Below are 26,698 nucleotides of genomic sequence, written 5' to 3'. Positions count from 1 at the left end.
TCCCAAGTCTAGACTTTCTCCAGACTTTCTGCTTTATCCTGTTCAACTGTTTCATATACTTGGTCATATCTCTCTCAGTAAGATTCTAAGAGAGGTAAGAATCTGAGTCCAAGCAGTTTAGACTTCCTTTTTTGCTGCAATACAGCATATCTGTGAATGAATAAATGATTATTTTGCTAAATAAGAATATATGAGTGAATGAATGAGAAGTAATACAAATGCCACTGTCGGCCAGCCCTGTGCTAGTACTGGGCAGGGGGTACACACAGATGAGTGTAATATGTCCTCTGGGGACAGCTACTGCGAGCATGCTGGGTCCAAGTTTGGAGGGAAGGAAGATAAAAATCTGATTTGTAGTAAGTCCACAGATTTCATGGCTTTGTCTTAAATGTCCTTGAGAAATCCGCAGTCACATGAAGTTAGAAGCAGCTTCACACTGGTGTGAAGTCCCCTGACAGGCTCCATTTGCCATTCTTCCTTACCACCCCCAGGTTACTGACCAGCAGAACACTGCGTGGAAGGGTATGAGACTGTTTAAAGAAAAAAACAAAGACCAGAGTCTCTTACTTATATGATGATGTAACTATCCCCTCCCAACAAAATCAATCAGGCGAGAACATTGTTCCCCTTGAACCAAAACCCATCAGGATAAAGAATCCTGAGTGGAATTTGTTTTCTCAAGATCACCTTCGATATAACTTCCAATAGGAAGACTAAGGGTGTTGAGAATGAGACACAGGATGAGGTTCACCGTGGGCCCTGCTCCTACCCCAAGTCCTCTCACTAAGAGGGTACTGGTTGTGTGTGCTTGTCCAAATCTATTATTGAATTAGCCCCCAGTTTAAAGAGAGTCACAAAGTTCAGCAGGCCAATGGAGCAGCCTGAAAGGCCCTGCCAGTGCCAGATGTTTCCTGGAAATCCCAGCACCAGTAGGTAAGGCCTGTGTTCTCAGGACACAACCAGACTCCATGGACTTGTGGCAGCCCAGTTGGTATTAAACTTGCATAGGACTGTTTGTTCAAAGATCTTGGCTTCTATTCTATTTTTTTTTCTTTCACATCTATCTAGGAAAGAGAGCCTAGGAATTAATTCATTCAACAAATATTTACTAAGGAAACTTCTTTGTGCCAAGCACTGTGGCACACAGCACTAAGGTATAACAAAATGAAAACATTAACTGGAATCTGCAAGTCCAGTATTGAACGGAGTTTCCATTTCCAGGGTCTTTACCATGAAAACTTAATAAAGACTAGAGTGATCAGTATTTTAACGGATGAGTTTTAAACACCAGTGGTCTTCTGGGTAGGTGTCACTGTAGGAAGCCTAGCAGGCGTATTGCAAAGATTAAAAAAGGATAATAACTGCAAGGCATATAACACACGTGGTAACAGGAAGTAATGATCTGCCCACTATTTGAATGGCCTACAGACACGGACTATGAGAATCCTGAGGGAAGAAGGTGTGTGTTCTTATTCATGTCCACATCCTTAGCATCTACATAGACTGGTGCACTGTAGGAAAGTATGGAAACCATGTTTACTGAATGTAAGAATCAGTGCACTGAGGAATCAATGTATGATAGCCTTATGTTAAACAATAGGGCAGGAGGCAGACCTAAGAGCATCTGTCATATTATAGCCTTTGAAGCAAAAGCTGTCTTGGGAAACAGCAAAAGGTGATCAAAGGGTTTGGAGGGGGTGAAGAATGCAGAGGAGAAGTGGAAGAATCGTGGGCTAGGGATACCGAGGACAAACTGAAGGGGCCAGCTGTAAGCACAGTGACCCTTTCTATCTGTGGCTCCAGCTGAATACTTTGCACATTCTGTGTCTGGGTGACTCTCGTGGGGTATGAGAGATGTCTGGTGAGTTGACAGAGCTGGGCATTCTGGAGCCTGCAATCCTGGGGTTCCCTTCAGTCTTCATGGGGTCTAGATTAGCCAAAATGTAAAATGGCACCAGGAAGTCTGTCCTCCTTCCCTTGCTGAAGGAAAGCAAAGGGACAAGGGTGTCTCATCCCTCTGCTGAGAAATCAGGAGTTTGTTCAGGGCCAATTCTATGGTCTCTCTGTTCTGCAGGGGAAAGGTTGCCTTTATAATATATGATAAATACCACCAATTAATTGTTTCCTGTGTGACAGGTACTTAAATTCACTATTTTATTTAGTCCTCATGACTACTTTATGGTATCCTATTACTCTTCACATTTCACAGATAAAGAAACCAAGGCCAGAGAGACTGACTTGTCCAAAATCACTTGAGTTAGTAAGTGGCAGAACCAAGATTCAAATTTTGTCTGGCAGAATCCAGCAACTGTGCCCCACTGTTCTCCACTGCCTCACACACAAGCCGTGAATGTCTATGCTTACATCCAATCTAACTCTGTGATCTTTGTGACATTATTTAACTTCTGTGAATCTCAGTTTTTTCATCTGTAAAATGGCAGAAACAGTCCTCAACTCTTCAAGATGTTGGGAGAATCATATGGGAAAACAGACGTAAAACACCACTGGTACAACGGCTGACCCAGAGAAGGTGCCTGACAAATATTTTCCTTCACTTCCACTTCCTCATCTGTAACAAAATGGTTGGAACAGCAGCCCAGAGATTTGCTACATGTAATGCAGTGAAGGTGTGGTCTCCTGCTGGCATATAGTGTCATCGGCCGGGAGCACTCCTTCTTGTTTATTTTAACCGCAAGCTGTATATCATGACCCATTAGTGAGTTATTAAATCAAGTTAATGAGTTGTGGCCTTCATTTCTTTTATTCAAGGAGAGACAAATAGAATGTTTTCCTTATTTTGAGTAAAAAGACTTGAAAACTTGTAAGTTAACATAAGATCTTTAAAGACCAATTCGGATATCTTTGCATACTGAAGCAATAAAGGTTCCAGGCCTTTCTAGGACAAATTTTTCACACCACGCTGCACTGTGATTGTCTTCCTCTCATCTGTTTCTCCCACGGGATGAGAGAGTCTTGTGGACAGGAAACGTGACTTTTACGGCTGAGTCCTCAGTGTCCGTTATAGGTCTTGGCACAAAATATACACTCAAAAACAGCTTGATGAAGGCACAAATAAATCAAAGCAAATGACTTTTAAACCCAAATTCAGACAGAGAGGTTATTCACTTGAACCCTCAAAATGGATACCTTTGATAAACAAATGAACATGGGCCAGGCTTCACTCTTTCCTGTCACCTTTTACTCCCCATTGGTGGACTTAGCTGCTTTTCTTTCCTCCTCTCCCCATTCTCCAAGTCCTGGGTGCTCTTGCTCTCCTTCATCTTAAGGAAGGTGCTTTCCTTCGCTGTTTGCACTTGTATGTGATTTCAATCACCTACATCTCTGACCTTTCTTAGTAGCATTTGGATATAAAGGTCCATTCCTATTAGTAGCAGGAAAAGCCTTGTTCTCTGTCACAGGGATGCGTTTGCCAGCTGGTAGGTAAGACAGTGCATATTTTAGAGGCAGGGAGAGCTCAATCTGCCCACACAGAGAGCCTCGAAACATGTGCAACAAATCCGTATTCCAGTGGCTCGGGAGCCCAAGTGCATCTACGTCTGAAGAATTCATAATGCACTTGTGGAGCTTTTTGAAAAAGATTTTATTCAAATTTTTTACATTTTATTTGCTTTAAAGGTTCTACAGCTATATGTTTCACAATGCAGGAAATACACAATACAAATAGCCCAGTAAATCAAATATATCCAAAGCATTCACATAGAACAGGTACAGTGTTATCACAAGCAGCAATCAACTCCATTTGTATAGCACTACCGAAGCACTGTGGGCACCTCACACAAAAGATTCAAAGAAGGAAAATAATTACAAGTAGATTGGAAAATAGAGAGGGTTGGCTCAAGCTTAAAACACTGCCTGGCTCAGATGTGCTAATTCACCCTTCCTCCTTTCAACACTTTCAGGCAAACAAATTGCTATCACCTGGGAGGATTATTTCTAGTAAGGGAATGAGGCCAGCTCATGCACCATCCTGAGAAGACGCAGCCTCTCAGACACAGCCAGGGCACGGCTAGGTTTGGGAGTGTGTGTGTGTGTGTGTGTGTGTGTGTGTGTGTGTGTGAGTATGCGTGTCTATGCGTGCGTTTGTGTGTGTGTACGGGGAAGGGGTGGTGTTGTGGTGCAGACAAATACCCTATAAGTCAGCTAAATTGTTTATCACAGAACAAAGAGAGGCTGTTAGCTTTCTGGTTTAGGTTTTGGCTTCATGGAAAAATACCAATAAAACTAAAGAAATCCCTTATGTCCTGTAGTGCAGTTTATCCTGTGTAAAAATCCCAAAGGGTTTATATTGGAGTTTCTCCTCTCGGCTAACCTATTCCCTCATCTAAGAGTTGGGGGCTGTGCTGCCAGAAGCAGATTGGGAATCAAAGCTCAAGTGCATTCAACAGCTGATACCACAGAAGCTGAGCCCTTGGGAGGCGGAGGGAGAAGGGAGGTAGAAGATCTGACTCTGCCACCAAAGATCTGTGGCAGATCTCTCCCCTCCTGGGGCCTCAGTTTCCTGTCCTGTCAATTAAACAGTGGACCTGGTGATAGTTAAGATTCCTTCCGGCCCTAGACTTACATAAAGCTAAGTAGAATAATATTCCAGGATGTCAGTTTCAGATTAAAGAAACATGCTCATCATCTGATATTTATATAATCAGAGAAATCCTGCTACTAATTTATTTTGAGAGAGCAACTTAGTTGACTTTCTAAAATAAGTACAACCAACTGGCACCAGCCCTATTCAAGTGCTGTAGATAAAGTAAGCATCTCTATGAAAATCTTATAGCCCAATTTGGTGTAACCCACCCCCCTCTATAAAAAATAAAGGGGGCGGGGACAAAAGTACAAAATTGTTGGATCATTTTTAGTAAGAATTCCCCTTAGGCCTTGCTAGTTCATTCCATCTGATTGCCTTTTCATTGCTGTTGTTGGGGTAGGGATTGTCAGTTTTACCACATCCTATGACAACAAGGCTGGGGCGCAGGATTGGGGGGGTGTCTCGTAAGTTCTTTCCCTCTGATTTTACTCTATGCATGGCCCTTATCTCTTCCAATTTTATGCCTCTAAGAGTCCTTTAGATGCTCAGGTCAACCCTCTAGGTACTAAATAAGTATTAATAATTATACATTTGGAAACCAAATACCATATTTGTACAGTAGAGAGATCATTTGGAGAATTTCCCACAAAGTGTCAGCTATTTTTGAGTGTCATTTAAAAGAGGTTCCTCTTTTCAATTCCATTTCTAACTATTAGCATGTGGTACAAGATAACATTCTTTATTACCTTAAGTATTGATCTCTTTTGTATGTCATATTTTTATTTATCATTTTAGAGAATAAAGTTTTGGGTCTGATTAATACTGCTTTTTCAAATAAGTCTATCAGTTTTACATTGTATCACTATATCACTCCATTTAATCTTCTTAATCTTCCACAACTTAATTCAAAAGACCAAACTACTGCCAGTATATTTTCACCAAAGTTCTTTTAGCACATTAACATTTTTATGCATTCTATTTTTTTAACAAGATACCAACAATACGGTAATTTTTCCTTCCAGTGTTATTCTATATATCCATTTCATTTGCATTAACTGATTTTTTCCTATCCTATTAACCCAATTGGCTTTTTCCAATTTGCTACCCAAGACCATAACATCTCAAAATTTAACATATTTTGCATCACAAAGACCAGCAACATAAAGCCAATAAGGAGAAAAGAAATAACCACTTTCCATCACATCTGTGACTTCACTACAAGACACATTCCAGGGTGGTTCTTAATAGTTCCTGTTGTGGATTACACTGGAGTATATTAAAATAATCTTGTGAAATTCAGTTAGTCAAATTTGGAACATTAGTAGTCAAAAATAGTTTTGTTTTGTTTTACCCTGTTTTTATTTTCAATATTGGGGCTTCTGAAGTATTGGAACTCCCTGGAATAAGGAGGGACTCTATGCTTGTCCCAGGGGCAAGCAAATCAAGGCCCTCGAGAACGTGCCACCATCTGGAATCCTGCTCCCTTCTTGGCCCTGTTGTGTCTACCTGATACACACTGAAGATAACTTCACAGCCAAAGTGGAATAACTGAACATGTCAATTCAAATATATGATTTAGTATCCATAACACACACTTCATGCAAGGAAAAGACAGTGAAATTTCAGCTGAGGAGGATATAACCTTAGGTGGGAGTCAGACCAGATTCTGGGGCCAAGTGAGGAGAGGAGAATGCAGTGAGGATGGGCATGGCTTCTCCATTGGCCCATAGATTCATTCTGACAATGTATTAGGTATCACTTCCCCCCCTTTGGTTAATACTTATATCATTTTAAAAAGTACAGTCAGCACTGATGAACTATATTTTGGAAGGAATCTAGGAGGCTTGCACGAAGAAGAGATGCACGTTGTAGTTCAGTGATGATGGACCTTACTCAAGAGTTAACTACAGGGATGAAAGACTGGAATGCATTTCAAGCTCTATCAGTCTTTTTTTTTTTTTTCTGGTAAATTAATGAGTTTTGTTAGGCAAGAAACAGGTAACTTTCATAGTCTGAGAAAGAACTGGTCACGAGATACCATGGAAGACAGTTTTTCCACCAAAACTTGTTGGGAAGAAGCATGTACCTCTTTAGCAGAGTGCTTTTGATTTTCAATCAACACACCAAAGTTCATGCAATATATATCAGGCAGATCAAGAGGTGATACAAGAATATTTTCTTCCTATACTGATGGTAAGAAAATGTCTAAGGTTTTGGTCCATATATTTAATTTAAGATGATCAGGAATGAAAATGTTTCTTTTCATTATTTTTACTGCAACCTGTGCTAAGAACTCGACCCTAGCTCATAACATTCTCAAAGAGTAACTTGTTAAAAGCAGGGCTCTTAACTAATTTAATGTAATAACATTTCAAAAATGTCTTCAAAGTGGTTAAACTTGACGTCTTTTGGTGCTGTATTGATGAGCCTGGGTTAATAAGAACACGTGTTCCATAGCTACAAGGTGTTGCTTTTATCTCCCCAAGCTGGGTTGCTCACAAAGTGCAGCTCACAGTAAGAAATGCTCCGTTGCCTACCTGACATAGAGGGAGCGTTTCTGATTGGTTCGCAGGGACCCGGACCCGGAGCTCATGCTGTGGTTCATCATCTGCTCACGTAGGTCATGGATTTTGGCCTCAAATCGAGCGTAATCTGGGAAAGGAAACAAAGATGGTAGATTTGGTCCTGTGCCTTCAGAGAAGGAGAAATGGTGCACAGATTAGGTGGCTACTTGTCCCTGATGTTGGTTCCTTTGTCAAACATCAGGGAGATGCACAACTCACAATAGTGAACACGGAGGGATCAGTTGCTTAATAAATCAATAATATTTACAGACATTCACAAAAGGAAAAGGACAAATCAGTTACTTCCCCAAATGTAACTAGAAAATGTACTGCCATCAAATCCCCAACATGTGAAAAGTCCATGGGGGAGGAGGTATGTGAGATTATAAATGGGCAGCATGGGGCATTCTTGCGGTGATGAAAATGTGCTGTCTTGACTGTGGTAATGGATAAAGGTAACTGCACATGTGAAAAAATGATCTACAACTAACTACACTCACATACACTCCCACAAACGAGTACAAGTAAAACTGGGAAAATTGGAATTAGATTGATGGATTAGTCAAGGTCAATATCCTGGCTATGGTAATGTGCTGTAGTTTTTTTTTTTTTTTTTAAGATTTTATTTATTTATTTAACACAGATAGAGACAGCCAGCGAGAGAGGGAACACAAGCAGGGGGAGTGGGAGAGGAAGAAGCAGGCTCCTAGCGGAGGAGCCTGATGTGGGGCTCGATCCCATAACGCTGGGATCACGCCCTGAGCCGAAGGCAGACGCTTAACCGCTGTGCCACCCAGGCGCCCCGGTAATGTGCTATAGTTTTATAAAATGTTACCATTGGGGGGAACTATGAGTAAAAAGGTACATGGATCTTCCTTATTATTTATTGTAACTGCGTATGAATCAACAATGATCTCAAAATGAAAACTTTAATTTAGAAAAGAGGGCAACCCCCCCAAAAAAACAAACAAAAAACCCCACCAAGATCCACAAACAAAACAAATATCCAAGAAATTAGCAATGTTATTGTGAGGGAAGGTTGAGTCTACAGTTAACTTTCAGCCTGACAGATCAGAGAACCAAGTGTTTGGTGATGAATTGTGTAAAAGAATTGCCTTTTAATTTGAGTTTTTTCTCTGCTAGAGGGTTGCTAGAAGCTGATCATTTGGGATCATACCTCAATTTTGCTTTATAACTCTAATATAAAAACTCCATATGTCAAACTTCATCAATTCTAAGATGTGTTACATATTCAAATGAACTTCTAGGAGAATGGCACTGGAAATGGGAGTAAATATATTTTAGAAACATTCAAACATATGGGTCTAATAAAAATCAAGAAAATACAGGTATATCTCATACTACTTCTTCATAGGAGACATATTTTTCCATATGTTAATCCAATAGAAATGAAGACAGCTCAAATAGGTTTTAAGATACTTATTAACACAATCAGCATGTAAAAAGGAAAAGCTTTTGAAGTTTTTATATTTCTGATCACAATTTGTTATATCTCTCCTTGGCATAGAGTGTCTTGCTTTAGCAAAATCCAGTAGGTGAGAAGGCCAATTTACTCACAAGATAAATGTGAAAATGCTAGTTCAAATTACAAATGGTTCTTTTAATTACAAAGAAACTCACCATAAAGAATTTTTAAAATGCTAATTCAAATTATAAATTATCCTTTTATAGAAATTCATCATAAAGTATTTCCTCAGTACATTTCAAAAAACAATTTTATTTTCAATTTAATTTATTCATAACTTTTCATAAAAACAAGGATGACTAAATGAACATAATAAAAGATTATCTACTTACAGTGTTTCAAATTCTTTGTAATGAAAAGTTCCACAAAATTAAATTTAAATTCAATTTACTGACTATCTGTTGGTTATTACGGGTTGGAATATCATAAAAGAGAAGACCTGAACTTGGTTTTCAGTGATAAGTAGATAACTGGATAATGACCTATGAATATTAAATATTTTTAAAGTTTAGTACACTAAAGATAAAACCATCAAAATTGACTAAAAATTTCTGGTGCTTAAACAAAGTCTTATGTAATCTAGATTTGGAAGGCTTCCTCTTCAAAACTTAGCTTTTAATAATTAAATCCTAAAAGATTAAATATTATTAAATATTTATTTATTAAATATATTATTTAATAATATAATTAAATATATTATATAGTTAATTATATTATTATAATATAATAATATAATATAGTTAATATATAGTTAATAATATAGTTAATAATATAGTTAAATATATTATTATTAAATATTTAACCTAAAATCTATTGATCATAATTTATGAAATTTATTTCAATCCCTTTTGACAGAGAAAACATTCATTTATAACAATCAATATGACACTGTATGCAGATTTAAATCATTTGGGGCAAGTCATATTTTCTTGTCATCCTAGGAGTCAATTAATATTTATTGGCATCACATGGCCGACACTGTGCTTAGTGCTTCGTGGGCAATTATTTCTTCCTTAAATCACAAAATGAAGTTCATGGATGTTGTCGATATTTGAACTATATGGAAAAACACAGAATAAAAACTTCTTCCTTCCCTCTCATTGCTGTCCTTTGCCATACCTTTCTCTAGAGATACATGTTGTGTGCTGGACTTGCACAGACATTTATCAACTCATGTCATATATATACACACACACATACCCACATACATATGAGATCATAAATATATATTACGCTAATGTCATTTTCTCCCTTCTTAACTGTGTAACTTGGATCTTTTCCTGCCTTCTCCCAAATATGTAGATATATTTCTTAATGCCCTTAATGGCATCACATGATTAAGACTGTAATTTATTTAACAGTTGCAGAGAAGTATAGAAGAAGATAGACCCATCCAGCTTTTTGCTGTTATAAACAGGATCTCAGGCTACGTGAGCACATGTATGGGCAGGTAAGTAGAGTGCTGTAGTGCAGGTACTGGTCAGAGCTTTGCACAGATGTCATGCAGCCCCCATTAGCATTTCTCAGAGAAGAAGATAATCTGGCCTGGGACACAAAGCAGGATCTCTTAGTGTCTTCTGATCATGCTTCACATTGCCACTTCCTAAATACCAGGCATCTCCCCGAGAACAAGTAAATCCCCCATCTGTTCCCAGAACTCCCTCCCTTACACTCTGATGACCATGCTACTGTGATAAAAACCTAGAATCCCACCTCCTCCCCGCTACTTAAGCGTCTTAATTCAGTGCCAGTCCCCAACCCCGTTTGACCACTTGGCTATTTTTGTACTTATCACACCAAATTGCAGTGATGTGTGCAGTTGCCCATTTTCCCCATTAGATTGGGCTCTCTGAGAACAGGAGCCCCAACTCACTCTCCTTGGGGTTCTCTGTAACTAACACAGTGTCTGGTATGCAGGAGGCATTTAAATAATAGGGGTTCAACAAACATTTTCTGAATGAATCATGAATGAGGAAGTGAGCAGAATCATCAAATGCATTCAGTTATAATAAAATGCCTACAGGTGCTGAAATTGCCCACTTTCAATGTTAAGGTTTCTTTTAATGAAGAAGGACAACACACTTCTCCTGTGGGACTTCTTTTTTTAAGTCTAAATCATCTCTGTAATTTCAAGGTTTTATTCCTGTCTAATCACAGCCACTCCCAGATGCCATTGATATTTTTATTGTTCTTCAGCTGATCTCTGTGCTCTCCCCGTCACAGGCATGTCATACGTTGGAAACACTTCTCTAGAAGACACTTAACCTGAGGCTCATCAGCACTTTGGAAGGCTCTTCTGGCTGTCACACTCTATATGTCACAACAGGCTACTTGCTTTAATAGTAAACTGTGTTCTCCTTATTGTATGGCTCATTAGATCCCCCAGATGTTTTCTGCCTTGCTTTTGAAATGTTGGTTTTACACCACATTCTACAGTGTTTACACTCCCCACTGTGGACAGGGAAGTGTTGTGTTACACTGTATTTGTCCTAACTGAAATACATCCAGCCCTCAATTTCTCCACTTTTGACAGTCATGTTAATCACAAATCCTTTGTTTAAATGTGCTTACCCATCTCTTTACTCTTGTCTTTTTTTTAAATTTATTTATCCATTTTTTTTAGAGAGAGAGAGAGCACAAGCTGGGGGAGAGGGGCAGAGGGAGAGAATCTCAAGCAGACTCCCCACTGAGTGCAGAGCCCTATGGGGGGCTCGATCCCACAACCCATGAGATCATGACCTGAGCCAAAACCAAGAGTCAGAAGCCTAACCGACTGAGCCACCCAGGCACCCCTTTATTTTTTATTTTATTATTACTTTTTAAAGTAGGCTCCACCCTTGAACTTATGAAACTCTATATCAAGAGTTGTATGCTCTACCCACTGAGCCAGCTGGGTACACGTCTTTGCTCCTTTTTAGAAAATAAAACTTAAGTACAAGTAATTTCATCAGCGCAGAAGCAATAAAATCTGGATTCACAAATATAAATGTTATGTGTATGTGCGAGAGAGACAGACAGACACAGAGACAGAGAGAGAAGAGGGGCTCTGGCTCCAGCTTCTCAAAGACGAATGAGTTTATGGTTAGAAATGCTCTAGAAATAAATAAGAAAGCAGGCATCTAAACTGTGGACTCTAAGTCTTCTTTATGTTTTATAATAGTACTGAAAACTACACTTCTCAACGAAACAAAATCTAACACCACCACGTCCCTTCACTCTTAATCAATCCCTGCTCCTTTCCCCGAAGGTTTTAGTCACATCTCTGCTTTCCTTTTTCATACATTTTTCAGTCAAATTCCCAACACTCGGGTGAACATTCATGTGAGATTTGAAAGTGCCCTAATCTCTATATCACCTAAAGGGGAATTCATGTTTTCCAAGCACCTGTAATGGGCTAGTATCTGTGCTGCGTTACTGAAATATTATATTATTTCTTCTAACAAAGCTCTGGGGTAGGTGTTCTGTTTTAGAGATGAGGAAACAAGTGCAGGGAGGTTAACTAACTTCACCAACGTCACTGAGTCGACCTTGGATCTCTGTGAGGCCAATTTATTTCCCTCATATCGTCACATCTGGTATAACACCTCAATCGTCCTTTGGAACCTAAGGCGTTCTCAGCTTCCTCCTTACCTCTCTGGACATCTTGCTCTCCTTCCTCTCACCTGCTGTGCTGATTATGTGCAAGCTGGGCTTCTTTACTGAAGTGCAAACTCCTCAGAAGGTGGGGATGCCTCGCCCATCTCTGGTCCCCAGACCCCAAGGCCTATTGTTCCTCATGCCCTAGACTCAAGACTGTGCCAGGTGCGTGGCATATAGTGTTGAATAAGACAGAACCTGAAGGAGTTTGCTTCCAGAATGGGACAGGGACAAGGAAATTAAGCATAGTAATGCCGAAGTGGGGAGCTGCATTAAAGCAGCAACACGTTATTCTGTCTTGCTTTGCACGGAATAGGTGTTGGTAAATGCTTTCAGAATTACAAGTTATCTATTTTATGTTTCTTGGGGTTTTCTTGTAAAACAAGAAGCAAACCACTGAAAACCGACTTCTAGGCAAATGTTTTAGAGGAGTTTCAAGAAACATTACTTCTGGTTGGTTCTTTCTCTCCAGTATATATGAAAAATTTCCCTTTCTTGGGCATCCAAATCCGGTTGTTCCTGACGACACATTCATACTGGGATTCTGTCACTTGCTTTCACTCGGTTGGACATGATGGGTGATAACAGTAGACAGTGTACAAAATGTGAGTTATACAGATGGGGTCAGAATCTTGGCTCTGCCACTTACTAGTTGTATATCATTGTGAAAGTTATTGACTTTTCTAGGCTCAATTTCCTCATAAGTAGAACGGGAATAATAATTGTTTCTATGTCAAGATGTGCTGGGAAGATTACAAGAGAGCATATGGACGTCAAAGGTTGGCTCTTGGTAATGACTGGTAATTCCTTCTGTTAATTTGCACGTGTAATTCAACACCTACTCTTACTCATTGCTTGCAAAATTCAGAACCTCTTTCTGTACTAAGTAAAATGGAAACCTGTGTCCACTCTAGAGCCTCCCCTGGTATAGCCTCATGTTGCCTATTGGTTTCTCAAGGGTTTGAGCTACTCACGGACACGTGGATGGAGAAAGGCAAAGGTGTGAACATCACACGCTACACATGAGGAGGGCCTCTGCTATACACTTGCTTCCTCTGCAATTTGTCAAGAGTGAACGAGGAGTCCCAGAATGCAAATCCACCTTATCATTCACACAGAAAAGAAGGCATTGCCTCTCTGAGGGGCAGGTGTTGTTTAATGCAGTAGGATTAATCCAAATTGATTAGAGCTGCCCAAATGCTCACATTTTGAAGGCTCAGATGGCCAGCCTTGTGTCTTAGAGAAGGAAACAATGAGCCCCGTGTGTTAAATAACAGCAAGGAGCTATGGGCATGTTCTTCTCCAAGTGAACTGGTGGGGAGGGCACCCGTCTCCAGTTACAACCTCATGCTGCTGACCCCCAGTTGTGTTATCAGAGGAAGCAGTAAGCAAGGAAGGGGGGTTAGGAACTCTAGGTTAGGAGGCCAGCTCTAAATCTTAGGCCTGTCATTTGCTACCAACGGGGCCTTGGGAAGTTTCTGAACCTCAGTTCATTCATCTGCAAAATTGTGAGCTTCCTCTCACAAAGTGGTTTTGAGAATCACAATGAGATTTGACATGAAGCACTTTGCAAATGTACAATAGTTGTCGCTGTTATTTCCTTGGTGGCTTCCTTCAGAATAAATGCATATGCAGTCCTTATGGCACTAATAAGGACAGTAGCATCCTATTCCTACTTGCTCATTATGGACACTGAGCAGCGTTAACAACAACTGGTGAAATCATTGAGCTGTAAGAGGGGTTCTGCACATCCTAGCGACACAGGCTGCTTTCCTGCTGAGTTACCATTTCCTCGCTATGGGGAAAGTAGTTTGAAGAGGCCACCTGCTGCATGCCAGAGAAGCGATGCTTTTCATAGACAAACTCGAACTAGAAGCTCTGAGTGGTTCATAAGCTAAGGAAGTTTAAGCATTGGGGCACCTTCCAATAGGGCTGGGGCAAATATCAATGATGTGTAGTCTATTGGGGTCACAATATTGTTTACCTGGACATGACCCTCTCTGTTGCCAGGGTCCAGGAAGGGTGCATGGGAAGGATGCAGGAGGAACAGTTTATAACTATTTTTAGCATGACATCTGATCACTGCTCCAGGGATGAGATACCGTGAGCAATTATAAAGGCTTTCATGTCTTTGGGGGAAACACACTTCTTTCATTTATCCAGCAAACATTCCTTCAGGGTTTCTTACATACCAGGAGCAATGCTAATTGCTAGGGACACCAAAATCACTGGAAAGACCTTTGCCTCAAGGGGTTCACAGACTGGTACTTTGCTGCCTTTAATTTTCTGGTTTCCTGTTGTGAATATAAAAAAAAGAGCATCTGCCATTTAAATATCTGCTCTTTGTGGGTAGTATCAAGGGCTTTCTAGAAGGCAATGGGGTATCTCTGCGGTGGGAAGAAGCCAAAATAGTCAGGTCCATGTTATAATGGAGAAACTGAGGCAGGGTAAATCTTTGTGAGACTGTGGGGTTACTGGAGGAGGGAGAAGAGCAAGAAGGGTCTCAGAGTCGTGCCCTGGAATGAGTTGCTGGATTTGACTCTTGGCTCTCGGGGATGTTGGGAAAATCCCTTACCCTCTCAGAGATAATGGTTTCCTCATTTTTAGGTGGGGAAATCATCTCTGCCCGTATAAAACATTGTCCTGAATATCCAACACTGTGTACTTCCTTTTCGTCATTTTAAGCAGTATTGATATTTAAAAGCACCATTAATTAACAACAATAATAGCACCTTTTTTGGAGAGGGTGGATACCAGACTCATTCTGATCTGACAAGCTGAAATACACGTGTGTAGAGGGGGAAGATGTGGGCCTCATAATGAGTGCAATCTGATTAATAAAGTGTTAAAGCAAGAAAACCCCAAATATGTTACTGCGCTCTCTCCACTAGGCTCTTAACAAAATCACATACGTGTAAGAGGGTCAGACATAGATCAGAGGTTATATCTCAAGTGCAAGAAGCAATACTTTGTCAAAATTCTTGTGAACGACGATACAAAATTAACTGTATTTACTTGGAGCTCAGCTTCTTTTCTTAGTTGTCCTGGGATTTCGGAGCCAGACCGACACAGAAAAGGTCCTGCCATATTATACTAGGCTTTAGAGATCCCTTAGAGCTTTCTCACTCTGGCCACTTTTCAAGCTGTCATGCTGGGAAGGGTGCTGTTTTTAAGGACTACTTCGGAAGACTGGTTTCCCTCCCATACAGGCATCGGAATGCCCACCTGCCTTCAAGAGAGCTGACCTTTGGCCAGTGGAATTTACTAGCCAGTCGCTGCAACCCTTGACTTCGCTCATCTCCCAGGTTGCCAAGCTACAGGTTGCCACCTCTGTGTTAAAGTGGTGACATGGAATTTTCCACTGCTAAAGATTTACAGATGTTGTTTGGCTTACTTCTGACCCAAGCTACTGTGCTACTGTGTGTGTGTCTGTGTGTGTGTGTGTGTGGCATAGAGAGATGGAGAGCAGCAGAAAGCGATAAACAGATTAAAAACGAAATTCCCGAGAGTCAAACTTTAACCGGGAATCCTAGACAATAGGGTAAGTCTGCTATCTTTTCTGCACTCCACACAAGAAGAGGATGTATATACCAATCTCTTGTACATCTCCAGTACTGAGCATTAAGAACTCAGTTGTGGACACCATGAGGGCAAGACGTTGTCATAATTTTTTCTGTATCCCTAACACTTTGAGTATGACACATAGTTATCAGTATATAAATGCTAATGTAAATGTTTGCTGAGTTGGGTGAGTTAAATAAAGACTTCAGAGAAAGAAAATTCATCCTTTAGTTTGCCAAACCTTTTAGAATAATTTTTAGATCAAACCTTTTAGAATAATTTTTAATAACACATTGAATGAAGGTACATTGTCCCTCTCTCTGTCTCTCTCAGTAGAATTGGGATCATTTGTTTTGACTTGAACAATTTTCTGTACAGCTTGGCTGGAGACCCTTTAAAGAGGTTTCAGCCAAACACTTAGGAATTCTTTAATGTGTAAAATGAAGTAAGTTTTATGGGCAAACCACAGTCTGAATCCCTAACCAGCTATTTCACACAATATGCATAAAACTCTGAAAATTAGATACATCAAATTTCAATTTGGCTTCATGCAAGCTTTGTTTTATAGATTCACAAAAGCAGTTTGTTTTTTTTTTTTAATTATCAGGAATATTGCAAGACAGAGTCAGCAAAGAAACTTTTTGAGCTTGGCAAAGGCTTTGTCTTTAAGCAATTATGAGTAGCCTGATGTAATGTGCTTTTTAAAAACACTCTAAATAGGATCCAACTTTGCATCTTAAGTTCACTACCGACTCACAACGTGGACTTTTATGCAAGTTTTTCAACCTAGAGAAGATTTGTTTTTCTCATCTGTACGATAAAAAAAATCACCTACCTCCTCAGATTGTTTAAAGATTAAATGCAATGGCATTTGTAAATGGTATACATGGGTGCCAGGAACAGACTAGAATGCTCAATAAATGGAAAAGAAAAAACACTAAAGCCTCCTGAAGCCTTATACTCCTCGGTTATGAAATGGGATGATATTAATACCCTACTTACAGTACAAATTTGTTGTGGGCATCAGATGAAGAAACAGATATAAGAACGTTTGATAAACTGAATGGTACAGTATAAAGCGATAATAAAAACAATTCATACAGGGGCACCTGGGTGGCTCAGTCAGTTGGGCACCTAATTCTTGGTTTCTGCTCAGGTCATGATCTCAGGGTCGTGAAATCGAGTCCCGCATTGGGCTCCATACTCAGCACAGAGTCTGCTTGGGATTCTCTCTCTCTCTCTCTGTCTCTCCCCCTGCTCTCTCTCTCAAATAAATGAATCTTAAAGAAAAAAATAAAAATAATTCATATAATACAGTCTTTTTAAAAATCCCAATCTTCCTGGATGAATACTTCCTCAGGAACTGAAATTTGTCTCAACTTGGCTATGGAAATGAAGGCTTTGAGTGCATGAAAGAGTAAACGTGAAACCCTGAGGGGAAAATGGAAACTGCTGATATCATTAGGGCCTAGCTGCCAATGGTGATTCTCTAAAGATTGTGCTGGTAGGTTGGGTGAAAGGCTCCGAGCTGGGAGGCACAGGCTATTGTTTAATTGGTGTGATTCGTAGCATCAGAAGAAGGATCAAGGCACTATGCCTTCTAATTTAAGGCATAGTGCTTGAGACTACATTCAACCAGATAAGAAAGCCTTCCTTGGCAAATACAAATATTACATCTTTGCTGGATTTGTCTTGTTCCCTCTTTTGTATTAAAATCATGGAACTAGAAGCTAAAATAATAATGTTCAAGCTTCCTGTGTTCTTCTGCAATAATGATCAGTTAGATCTTGCCCAAAGAAAGGGGTGATATTTTTGCCTAATTATAGCTCAGGGCAGAGAAAGGAGATAAAGCCGTCTGGCTCTAGAGGTAGGCAGGTTGGCAGTCCCCTTGGGTGTGACTTAAGTGGTACAAATATCTTTCTTGCTTCCACAACATTCCTAGCAGATTTATTCTTTAATAATGTTTTGAAAAAATATAGACGTATTATCTTGGAGGATAACCCACTATTCCGAAAAAAACAGAAGCACCATGGGAAGAACACTTCCCATAATGGCTCAGAGATGGTAGGCAATTTGCCCAAGGTCACACAGCAGAGTTGGGACTTGAATCCAAATCTTACAGTGCCGGCCTCATCCAGTGCTTTTTCCGCTACACTGATTCTACAGTTTCCTCTACGGGTGGGTGATTGCTAGCCCCTCTTTTGCTCCTGACACATACAGCCTGTCTCAGACTGGCTTGGTCACCCTAAGTAACCATTTAACAACCAATATCTGCTACAACTATAGATTCAAATGTATAGTGAATTCTATAAGGTAGGTTGGTAAGAACAAAATGAAAAGGCTTTGTTTGGTCTTCCCCGACATGTTTCCCAAATGAAAGCTGCTCAATATATATTAGTGTGATTCTGGGTTTAAGACTCTAAGTCGACTGGAAACCATGGCTCAGGCAACAAGGATGACAGAGGTCATCCCTTACCAGGGTTGTGGGGAGGCGGGAGGTGCTCAGGAGAGAACGCTCAGCCCTGATTCTGACACCCTTGCATCTGCAACAGTCTGGTTCCAGGATTCCTAGCAGAGGCTGAGGAGAGCAGGGCCACACCGCAAGGGAGAAAAACTAGGCAGAGGGTGGGAGCGCTTCATACATCTCAACTTGTATAGACGGTGGGGTGTCTGTGTCCTTAAAAGTATGTCTTTCTTACTTTTCATTGTTAAAATGTCCTTCTTATACTTAAGAGGCATAACAACCAAATGTAATGTATGGTGCTTGTTTGAATCCTGATTAGGAAAAAGATATTTTCAAGCCATTACAGACTACATATTAGATCATAAAAAGGATTATTTTTTATCCTGTTGGGTGTCATAATAGTGTTGTGGTAATATAAGAAAATGTTCTCTTTTTTCTTTATAGTTTTTGCATACTGAAGGGATGAAAAAAGATACTGCTGGAATTCGTTTTAAAATACATAAGCAAAGAAAATACTTTAAGTGACATGAAATAAATTGGCAAACTCTTTTGACTATTACTGAATCTGAGGGGTAAGTACACAAGCATTTTCTTTATGTATATGTTTGAAAATCTTCACCATAGAAATATCTTAATTGGATATTTAAAAAGATTAAAAATCCTAATTTGATAAAATTAAAAAGCTTATACTACTATGTCAGTTCTGTGAGAGGACATGGCTCCTCCCGGCCCCTTCACCAGTTGCATCACTCTGAGTCCTGGTTTTCTCGTGGTAAAACAGGGTAGGACACCTAGACTGGGCATCATTTTGAGATTCAGTTCAGGTAAGAGCCAGGAAGGTGCTATGCTGCTCAAATGCATCTGTTCAGTCAGCAAATATTCCCTGAGCATCAACCATGGCAGAGCTCTGCGTTGGATACCAGTGGTAACATGATTAAAAAGTAGTCCCTGCACACAAGGACTTTCCATTACTTCTAGCTGATATATATGCAGATTTTCACAGTGATGACAATTCCAGAACTACCTCTAGCTTCTAGTTTGAATACTACCTATAATTTTTAATAAAGGCAAGAGGTCCCTGCTTAACTCCCCAGATCATCTCTTTGTTAATCTCCCCTTTCTTTTGGTTCCCTCAGGTACTAGCTTTGGGGATTTTCTCAGTTTCATTCTCTCCTGGTTGCAAAACATCATTGGTGCTGTTCCCCCTGCCTCGAACACCTTTCCCATCAGTTTACATCTGGCTTCTCAGCCTTCCCATCTTGTCTTCAACATCACTTCCTCAGACAGCTCCCTGAGCTATGACAGATCCTTCCACCAAATGCAACTGGTATTTCTCCTTTGCAACACGCCACATTAATGAAACTACTTAACTGTCTATAACTACTTGCTTGTTTGTGAGGGAGAGCAGATGCTTGAGAAATATTTGATAGCTGATTGAATGGAGCTGCTGATGTGACTATTCCTCCTTCATCTTGACGAAAAAGTGATCCAGCCATTTTGCAAATGTTGAGATTTTGATCCGTATGTTCTATTCCTCCAAGGCTCTCCCACTAAAATAATCTTCATTTTCCAATTGAAGTAAAAGGAAGAATCACCAGAGGTATGGATTAATGTAATTATTTATGCTTCAGTTCTTTCTCATCATAATTATCCGTTTCTGAATCCAAAAACCACCTAGCTAGATTCTTCTCTGATCCTAAGTTTACTTTGACTCCTTGAGATGTTATATGTGTTCCTGTTTATCATCTTAATATTGCAAGTATTTTGTGGCAAGCACCCCAAAAAAGCACATAATGGGAAATTACCCACCCCCAAACATAAACAGGAGCTGAGTAATATTTCTTCAGCAAAATTTATTGTAACAATTTCATGCTCACTTTAGCTATTTTCATGGCTCAGAAAAAAGTTCTTTTGCTTATTTCACTATTTCTTTAATATAAAATTGTTCCCCTGATTTTTGGCCAAAGATCCATGAGAAAGTGAAGAACTTGCTGGGTGTACATGAAATTGGAATGGTCATTTAAGTAAGGACAAAGTGTAACCCTATACTGTCCTCTGCACAGTTATCGCATGCCAAGAAATTAGAACCCCAAAACAAAGATGACTTGGAACCACTGAGGGACTTTTAAGGGATATATTACATTTGTCACCTAGCCAGCAGCATTCTGAAGACACTAAACAGTGACAGTAGAGAGATCAGAAACCTAGAGGTCATTTGGGGTTTCGGTCAATGGTCCAGGTGAGAGATGGTGAGGACAGTGGGAATGGAGAAGAAGGCGCAGGCATTTTGGAAGTGTACAGAAGAGGCTTTGTTGATTAATTCACTGTGGCACATGAGAATGAGAATGGAAATGTCCAGTGTTCCCTCAGGTTTCCATCTTGGGCAACAGGCTAAGAATGGAAAAGAAAGTGCCATTGAAAGGAGCAAAGGAAATGACAGAGTCCAAGTTGGGACACATTGAATTTGAGGGGACATCATTATAGCCCAATGTTCTCATGCCAGACTCCCTTAATTCCAGTGACTGGGAGTATGGGGAAACATATCTTTAACAACTGGCACAATCTATAAAGCAGATACTTTCCTGGGCCTGCAGAATTGTTATGGGTGAAGATTGTGCTGCATCAATGTTCAGACAGGGTTGTCTGTAACACACACCAGCCTGACCAATCTATCCTCTAGACCCATGGAAAAATTAGGGAATAATAAAAGTAAGTAACCATTAAAATTAACTTTGATGCACAAATAAATAAAAATATGCTATGGGAAAACTGATTCTTGTGGAATGGAATCAAGCAAATTTATCTTTCCTCTTGATTAATAATTTAAGAAGAAATCCCAAGCATGCTGTCTCTGGAGATGTAGGAGTAGCTCTTATAATTAGACTCTAATCTGCACCGTGAGGGTGAGGATCAGAAAGCTGACTCAGAGCCTGGTGTCAATTATTTGCAGCTTGCACAACGAAAGGCTAAAAATTTGGAAGATGTAGGATGACTGAAGCCCAACTCTGGGGACTGTTTTAGCACAGTCACATAAGTTCTTTCAATTATTATTTGCTGCCAAATTTATTCTCCATCTCCTTTAGTCTAGGCCTGGAAAATATCTGTGGGACTTGCTTTGGGAGGGTATTTGTGCTTCCAAGACAAGAGCCAGAAACAACGCACTCCAACAATTTTCCTCCTTATTTAAACTCAAACAGAGCTGGTTTCTATGGAGCAATCCAAGAAACTGCCCTTTTTAATACAATCTAGTTACATTTGCCCTATTTTAGAATGAATTAACAGATCCACAAAAACTCACCAAGCCCACTTTGCCCAACAGAAAACTGCAACCCATATGCCCTTCAACAGATGACTGGATTAAGGAGTTGTGGTCCATATATACAATGGAATATTACTCAGCTATCAGAAAGAACGATTTCTCAACATTTGCTGCAACATGGACGGCACTGGAGGAGATAATGCTAAGTGAAATAAGTCAAGCAGAGAAAGACAATTATCATATGATTTCTCTCATCTATGGAACATAAGAAATAGGATGATCGGTAGGGGAAGAAAGGGATAAAGAAAGGGGGGTTAATCAGAAGGGGGAATGAAGCATGAGAGACTATGGACTCTGAGAAACAAACTGAGGGCTTCAGAGGGGAGGGGGGTGGGGGAATGGGATAGACTGGTGATGGGTAGTAAGGAGGGCACATATTGCATGGTGCACTGGGTGTTATACGCAACTAATGAATCATCGAACTTTACATCAGAAACCAGGGATGTACTGTATGGTGACTAACATAATATAATAAAAAAACATTAAAAAAAGAAAACATTCTACCTTAAGTGGCTGTCAAAGAAAATAAAGAGACATACAAAAATTAAAAAAAAAGAAAAGAAAAGAAAAAAAAAAGAAAACTGCAACCTACCAGCAGGTTTTGAGTTGGCCCATTCTGGATTCATCAGGACACAAGAGGGAGTGCAAAGAAAGCCTATCACACAGAAGCCAGTTTTGAACAGGGGTTTAGTAGTCTTTGCCCATACCGGTTAGTTTCTTTACCATTTTGAGATGTTATCTAACTCCTATCTATCTATCTATCTATCTATCTATCTATCTATCTATCTATCTATCATCTATCTACTAATCTATCTATTTCAGTTTTAGCTTCTAAAACTATATAGAACAAATCCTCTCCCCTATATAACTCTTCAGATATGGATAGAAACAAAGGAAGGGAAGGGAAGGGAAGGGAAGGGAAGGGAAGGGAAGGGAAGGGAAGGGAGGGGAAGGGAAGGAAAGGAAAGGGAAGGGAAGGGAAGGGAAGGGAGGGGAGGGGAGGGGAGTGGAAGGGGATGGGAGGGGAAGAGAAGGAAAGGGAAGGAAAGGGAAAGGGAAAGGGAAAGGGAAAGGGAAAGGGAAAGGGAAAGGGAAAAGGAAAAGGAAGGGAAGGGAAGGGAAGGGAAGAGGTGGAGAAGGAGAGAGGGAGGAAGACAGGAAGACAAGACAGATCGATCTATCTATCTATCTATCATCTATCTATCTACTAATCTATCTATTTCAGTTTTAGCTTCTAAAACTATATAGAACAAATCCTCTCCCCTGTATAACTCTTCAGATATGGATAGAAACAAAGGAAGGGAAGGGAAGGGAAGGGAAAGGAAGGGGAAGAGGAGGGGAAGGGAGGGGAGGGGAGTGGAAGGGGATGGGAGGGGAAGAGAAGGAAAAGGAAGGAAAGGGAAGGAAAGGGAAAGGGAAAGGGAAAAGGAAGGGAAAGGAAGGGAAGGGAAGGGAAGGGAAGGGAAGGGAAGGGAAGGGAAGAGGTGGAGAAGGAGAGAGGGAGGAAGACAGGAAGACAAGACAGAAAGCATTCATTTTCCCTGGTCATCTTGTCGTTAGGCAACATACCCCCATCCTGTTCCACATGTAATGCCTCTATTTTCTGGCTCCATCTCTAAAGAAGAAAATCCATTTGCTGAGGTGGGAGTGGGTGGCAGGTAGAAGAGGGGATCTGGGTCTCCAGTAAGTTCCTTGTAAGACTTATAAACACTATTTGTATTTTCAGTCCTTCCCTACATCCCTGCCTTCAAATACCCCAGCCCTTTAATACCTAAATCCTTGCAGGTTCTATACCTCTCATTAGCTTCATGCCCCTTGTAAAAAATAAAACGAAACAAAACACAACAAAACAAAAAACCCTAGCCTCCCACCTGTGTAGAGAAGAACCCAGTTCCTCCCTACTGTGTGTTTCTTCCCTGGGAGGCTCCTTTACTACTCACATGACTACCACACTCACAGAGCACTCGGTTCACAACCCTTCTTATCACCTAATGTGTGGAGGTTTTTCCTAACACCAACTACCAATTCTTAGACACTAGCAGGGTATCTGAGAACTCAACCCAGTTCTCACACTGTCTACCTGGAAGTCGCATCAGATTGCACAGACTGAGCTCCATGCCCCAAGACTGCACAGCCCCCCACCCATTTCTGATGCCACCTGTGTAAGTCCAGGTTGTCACCTGTGCTTCTGAGTAACCAGCTAGAGATGAGAGGTTCCAACGAAGCCCTCCTTAGGTTCCATTAATTTGTTATGGTGGCTCACAGAGCTCAGAGAAACATCTTATTTACCTTTACCAATTAATTATAAAAGGATATGATGAAGGCTACAGAACATCCAGATGGAAGAGGTGAGTAGGGCAAGGTATGGGGGAAAGGGTGAAGAGCTTCCATGCCTGGTCCAGACCAGTCACTCTGCCAGCACTTCCATGTGTTCGCCAACACACAAGTTCTCAAAACCGCATCTTTTGGGGATTTTTATGGAGGCTTCATCATGTAGGCATGATTGATCATTAACTCCATTTTCAGCTGTTCTTTCTCAAGAGAATGGGGGATGGGCCTGAAAATTCCAAGCTTCTCATCATAGCTTGACTTTCCTGGTGACTAGCTTTCATCTGGGAGCCCAGAGACACCTCTTTAGAACAAAAGATACCACTCCTATCACCCAGGAAATTACAAAGGTTTAGGAGCTCTGTGCCAGGAACCAGGGGCCAAAACCAGTATAAATGTATTTTCTAGTATCCCTGTAGATACTTGGGGTTTATGGTTTTCTGGCTCTGCTGAGTCATTTTCCCACTCACTGGTACATCTTTCCTGCTTCCAAGATTGTGTTCATATTGCCTACATGTGTTATCAAGACTCAGTTATTTTGTGATCTCATAGATCTATACCTGTTTAATTTCCTTAATTGTTACTTTGGTGGAGCTTTGGAAGGGAACAGAGATCTATGCAGGTATTCAAGCTGCCACATTTAATTAGGAAACTCAAAATTTATATCCAACTCTATGAAATCTAATCTTGGTGCTTTCTTGCCATCAGTCTATCTTGTTAAGATCATTTGGACCCCAGCTCTGTCATCATTACACTTTCCGTATCTCCAAACCTTGCAATATCTGAAGAAAGTATAGGATACTACAAGAAGATAAGCTAGGATTCATCTATTTTATCTTTCATTCAGTTGTTATTGAAGCTTTTCTATATTTCTAGGTTGACACAGAATCATTCTATGAATCCATCTACTCATTCATTTAAAAAGTGTGTTGTGGGCGGGGGCAGCGGGGGGGGGGAGCACTCCTGAGTGGCCTAGTGGGTTAAGCGTCTGACTCTTGATTTTGGCTTAGGTCATGATCTCAGGGTCATGAGATTGAGCCCCACATTGGGCTCTGCATTTGGGCATGGAGCCTGCTTGGGAGTCTCTGATTCTCTCCCTCTGCTCCTCCCACCTCTTCTTAAAAAAAAAAAAAAGTGTGCTGGGGATAGAAATAAACATTTAGGCAATCTAATCCCTGTCTTCCAAGAACGCGCTATTTATTAGGGGAGACAGTCAAGAAAATAGACAATACATATAAGCTTGTTATAGATATTAATAAAGAACTGTATCAGTGCAGAAAAGAGGTACCTAGCCCAGCTTGAGAGGAAGTACAAAGAGGATGGTGTTTGAGAGGAGGGAACACCGAGGATTAATTTTAAAGGATGAGGAAGCATTGGGCAGGCAAAGAAGACTAGGTGTAGGGCTGGCAGAGGGCAGATCAAAGCAGGGGGAGCAGCTGTGTAGGAGCAAAAGATCATGCGTCTTCTACTTCTGAAGAGGAGAAATTTCTCTCAGTCAATAGAAAGTGCAGCACAAAGGGGGCTGAGTCATCTTTTGATGGGGTAACTTGATGTCAGTGTCCTTCCAGGAGAAAATGGAAAGCAGCCTACTTATAACGAGCTCTTTGGCTTTTGAATTATCAAGTAAAACGGAGGTATCTGCAACCGTTGGCAGAGTGAGAAACTTGCTAATAGACCCCCTGCATTAGTGGGAAGGGATAAAAGAGCTTTGGAATATATAGGCATATAAAGGCATTGCATGGATATACAGGATTATTATTACCAACCGCCACCATTTGCAGCCCCGAGGCATCCTATTCAATTTATAAAAATGAGGCATCTTCTCTGTGGAGTGTAGCAATGGCACTTTCCTGGTTAGGATATTATACTATAGTTAGGAAAAATATCAACATTGGGGGAGAGGGGTGAAGGATGAATAGGACTTCCCTGTGTATTTCTGTGTGATTTCATTTACAACTTCTAAAAGTTAAAGAAAAAAGAGGGGGAGGAGGAGAGGTCGGGGGGAGGAGATGCTTTTCAAGGCCAAAGATGGGAGATTCTATTTTGTCAGCATCTCTATTCAGGGCTCTAATGAACTGAACTCAGTGTACTGCAGCAGGTTACTAGGAAATTAAAATCCAATTAGGATGTTGTCATGAGCCTGGCAAAAGGGTAGATTAGAGGCCTGGCACAACCCAGAGGCTTGGTGGAAGGAGGCTGAGTGGGGACCATAAAGCATCAGGCTCTAAGCACAGTAACCATGGTAACAATTTTAAATGTATTTTGGATAGTTAGCATTTGATCAAAATCTACTGTGAAGCAAGGTATTTTTTCCTGTTGGACATTCTATCTTCGAGCTCTGCTATCCAGCTCACACACGCGTGAATACAGCATGTCCCACCAGCCCCCAGCGTCTCCCAGTTCCTATGCACTCCTCGTGCTGGAAGGTGAATGGAAAGAAATTCCAAGGCAGGGTCAGGAACGCAGTCTTGGAATCATACACAGTGAATAATGCCATCATTCATGACTCAGGGATGGAATAAGAACCTGTTTTTATGCAAAAGAGTATCTGGCTCTTTGGACAAAAGTGAAGAGATGAGACCAGGAAAACCAGCACAAACTTATTTAGCAATAATTTCAGTCTTGGTTTTTCTGAAACTCAGTTTGTGTGCTGATCATTTTCTCTCATACCCAATTTCTACATCTCTCCTGCTTTCTTTTATATTGGCATTGCCTAGGCTCCCTTGAAAAAACGACTTCCAGCTAGGTTCAGTCAATGGGAGACACTGACAGGAACTTGGAGGGTGGGAAGAAGGGA

The 26,698-nt window shown here is 40.6% G+C and overlaps 1 protein-coding gene across 16 annotated transcripts in view; it reads right to left on the bottom strand.

Annotated features, from left to right (window-relative positions):
* The window catches only part of DLG2 (discs large MAGUK scaffold protein 2), a 1,327,559-nt gene that overhangs the window by 135,935 nt on the left and 1,164,926 nt on the right, over window positions 1-26,698 (bottom strand). For 15 of the 16 annotated variants that reach the window (XM_057316878.1, XM_048217415.2, XM_044390952.3 and 12 more), the window contains one exon: window positions 7,081-7,195. In XM_057316878.1, coding sequence (XP_057172861.1) covers window positions 7,081-7,195 — 115 coding nt within the window. Of the gene's footprint in view, window positions 1-6,521; window positions 7,196-26,698 lie in introns of those variants that run through there. The other variant, XM_044390953.3, reaches the window with a different exon arrangement.

Source organism: Ursus arctos, unplaced genomic scaffold (assembly GCF_023065955.2).
Source record: "Ursus arctos isolate Adak ecotype North America unplaced genomic scaffold, UrsArc2.0 scaffold_22, whole genome shotgun sequence".
NCBI classification, from domain to species: Eukaryota; Metazoa; Chordata; class Mammalia; order Carnivora; family Ursidae; genus Ursus; species Ursus arctos.
Note: the sequence above shows the minus strand (reverse complement) of the source record. Positions and strands in the feature narration are given on the sequence as shown.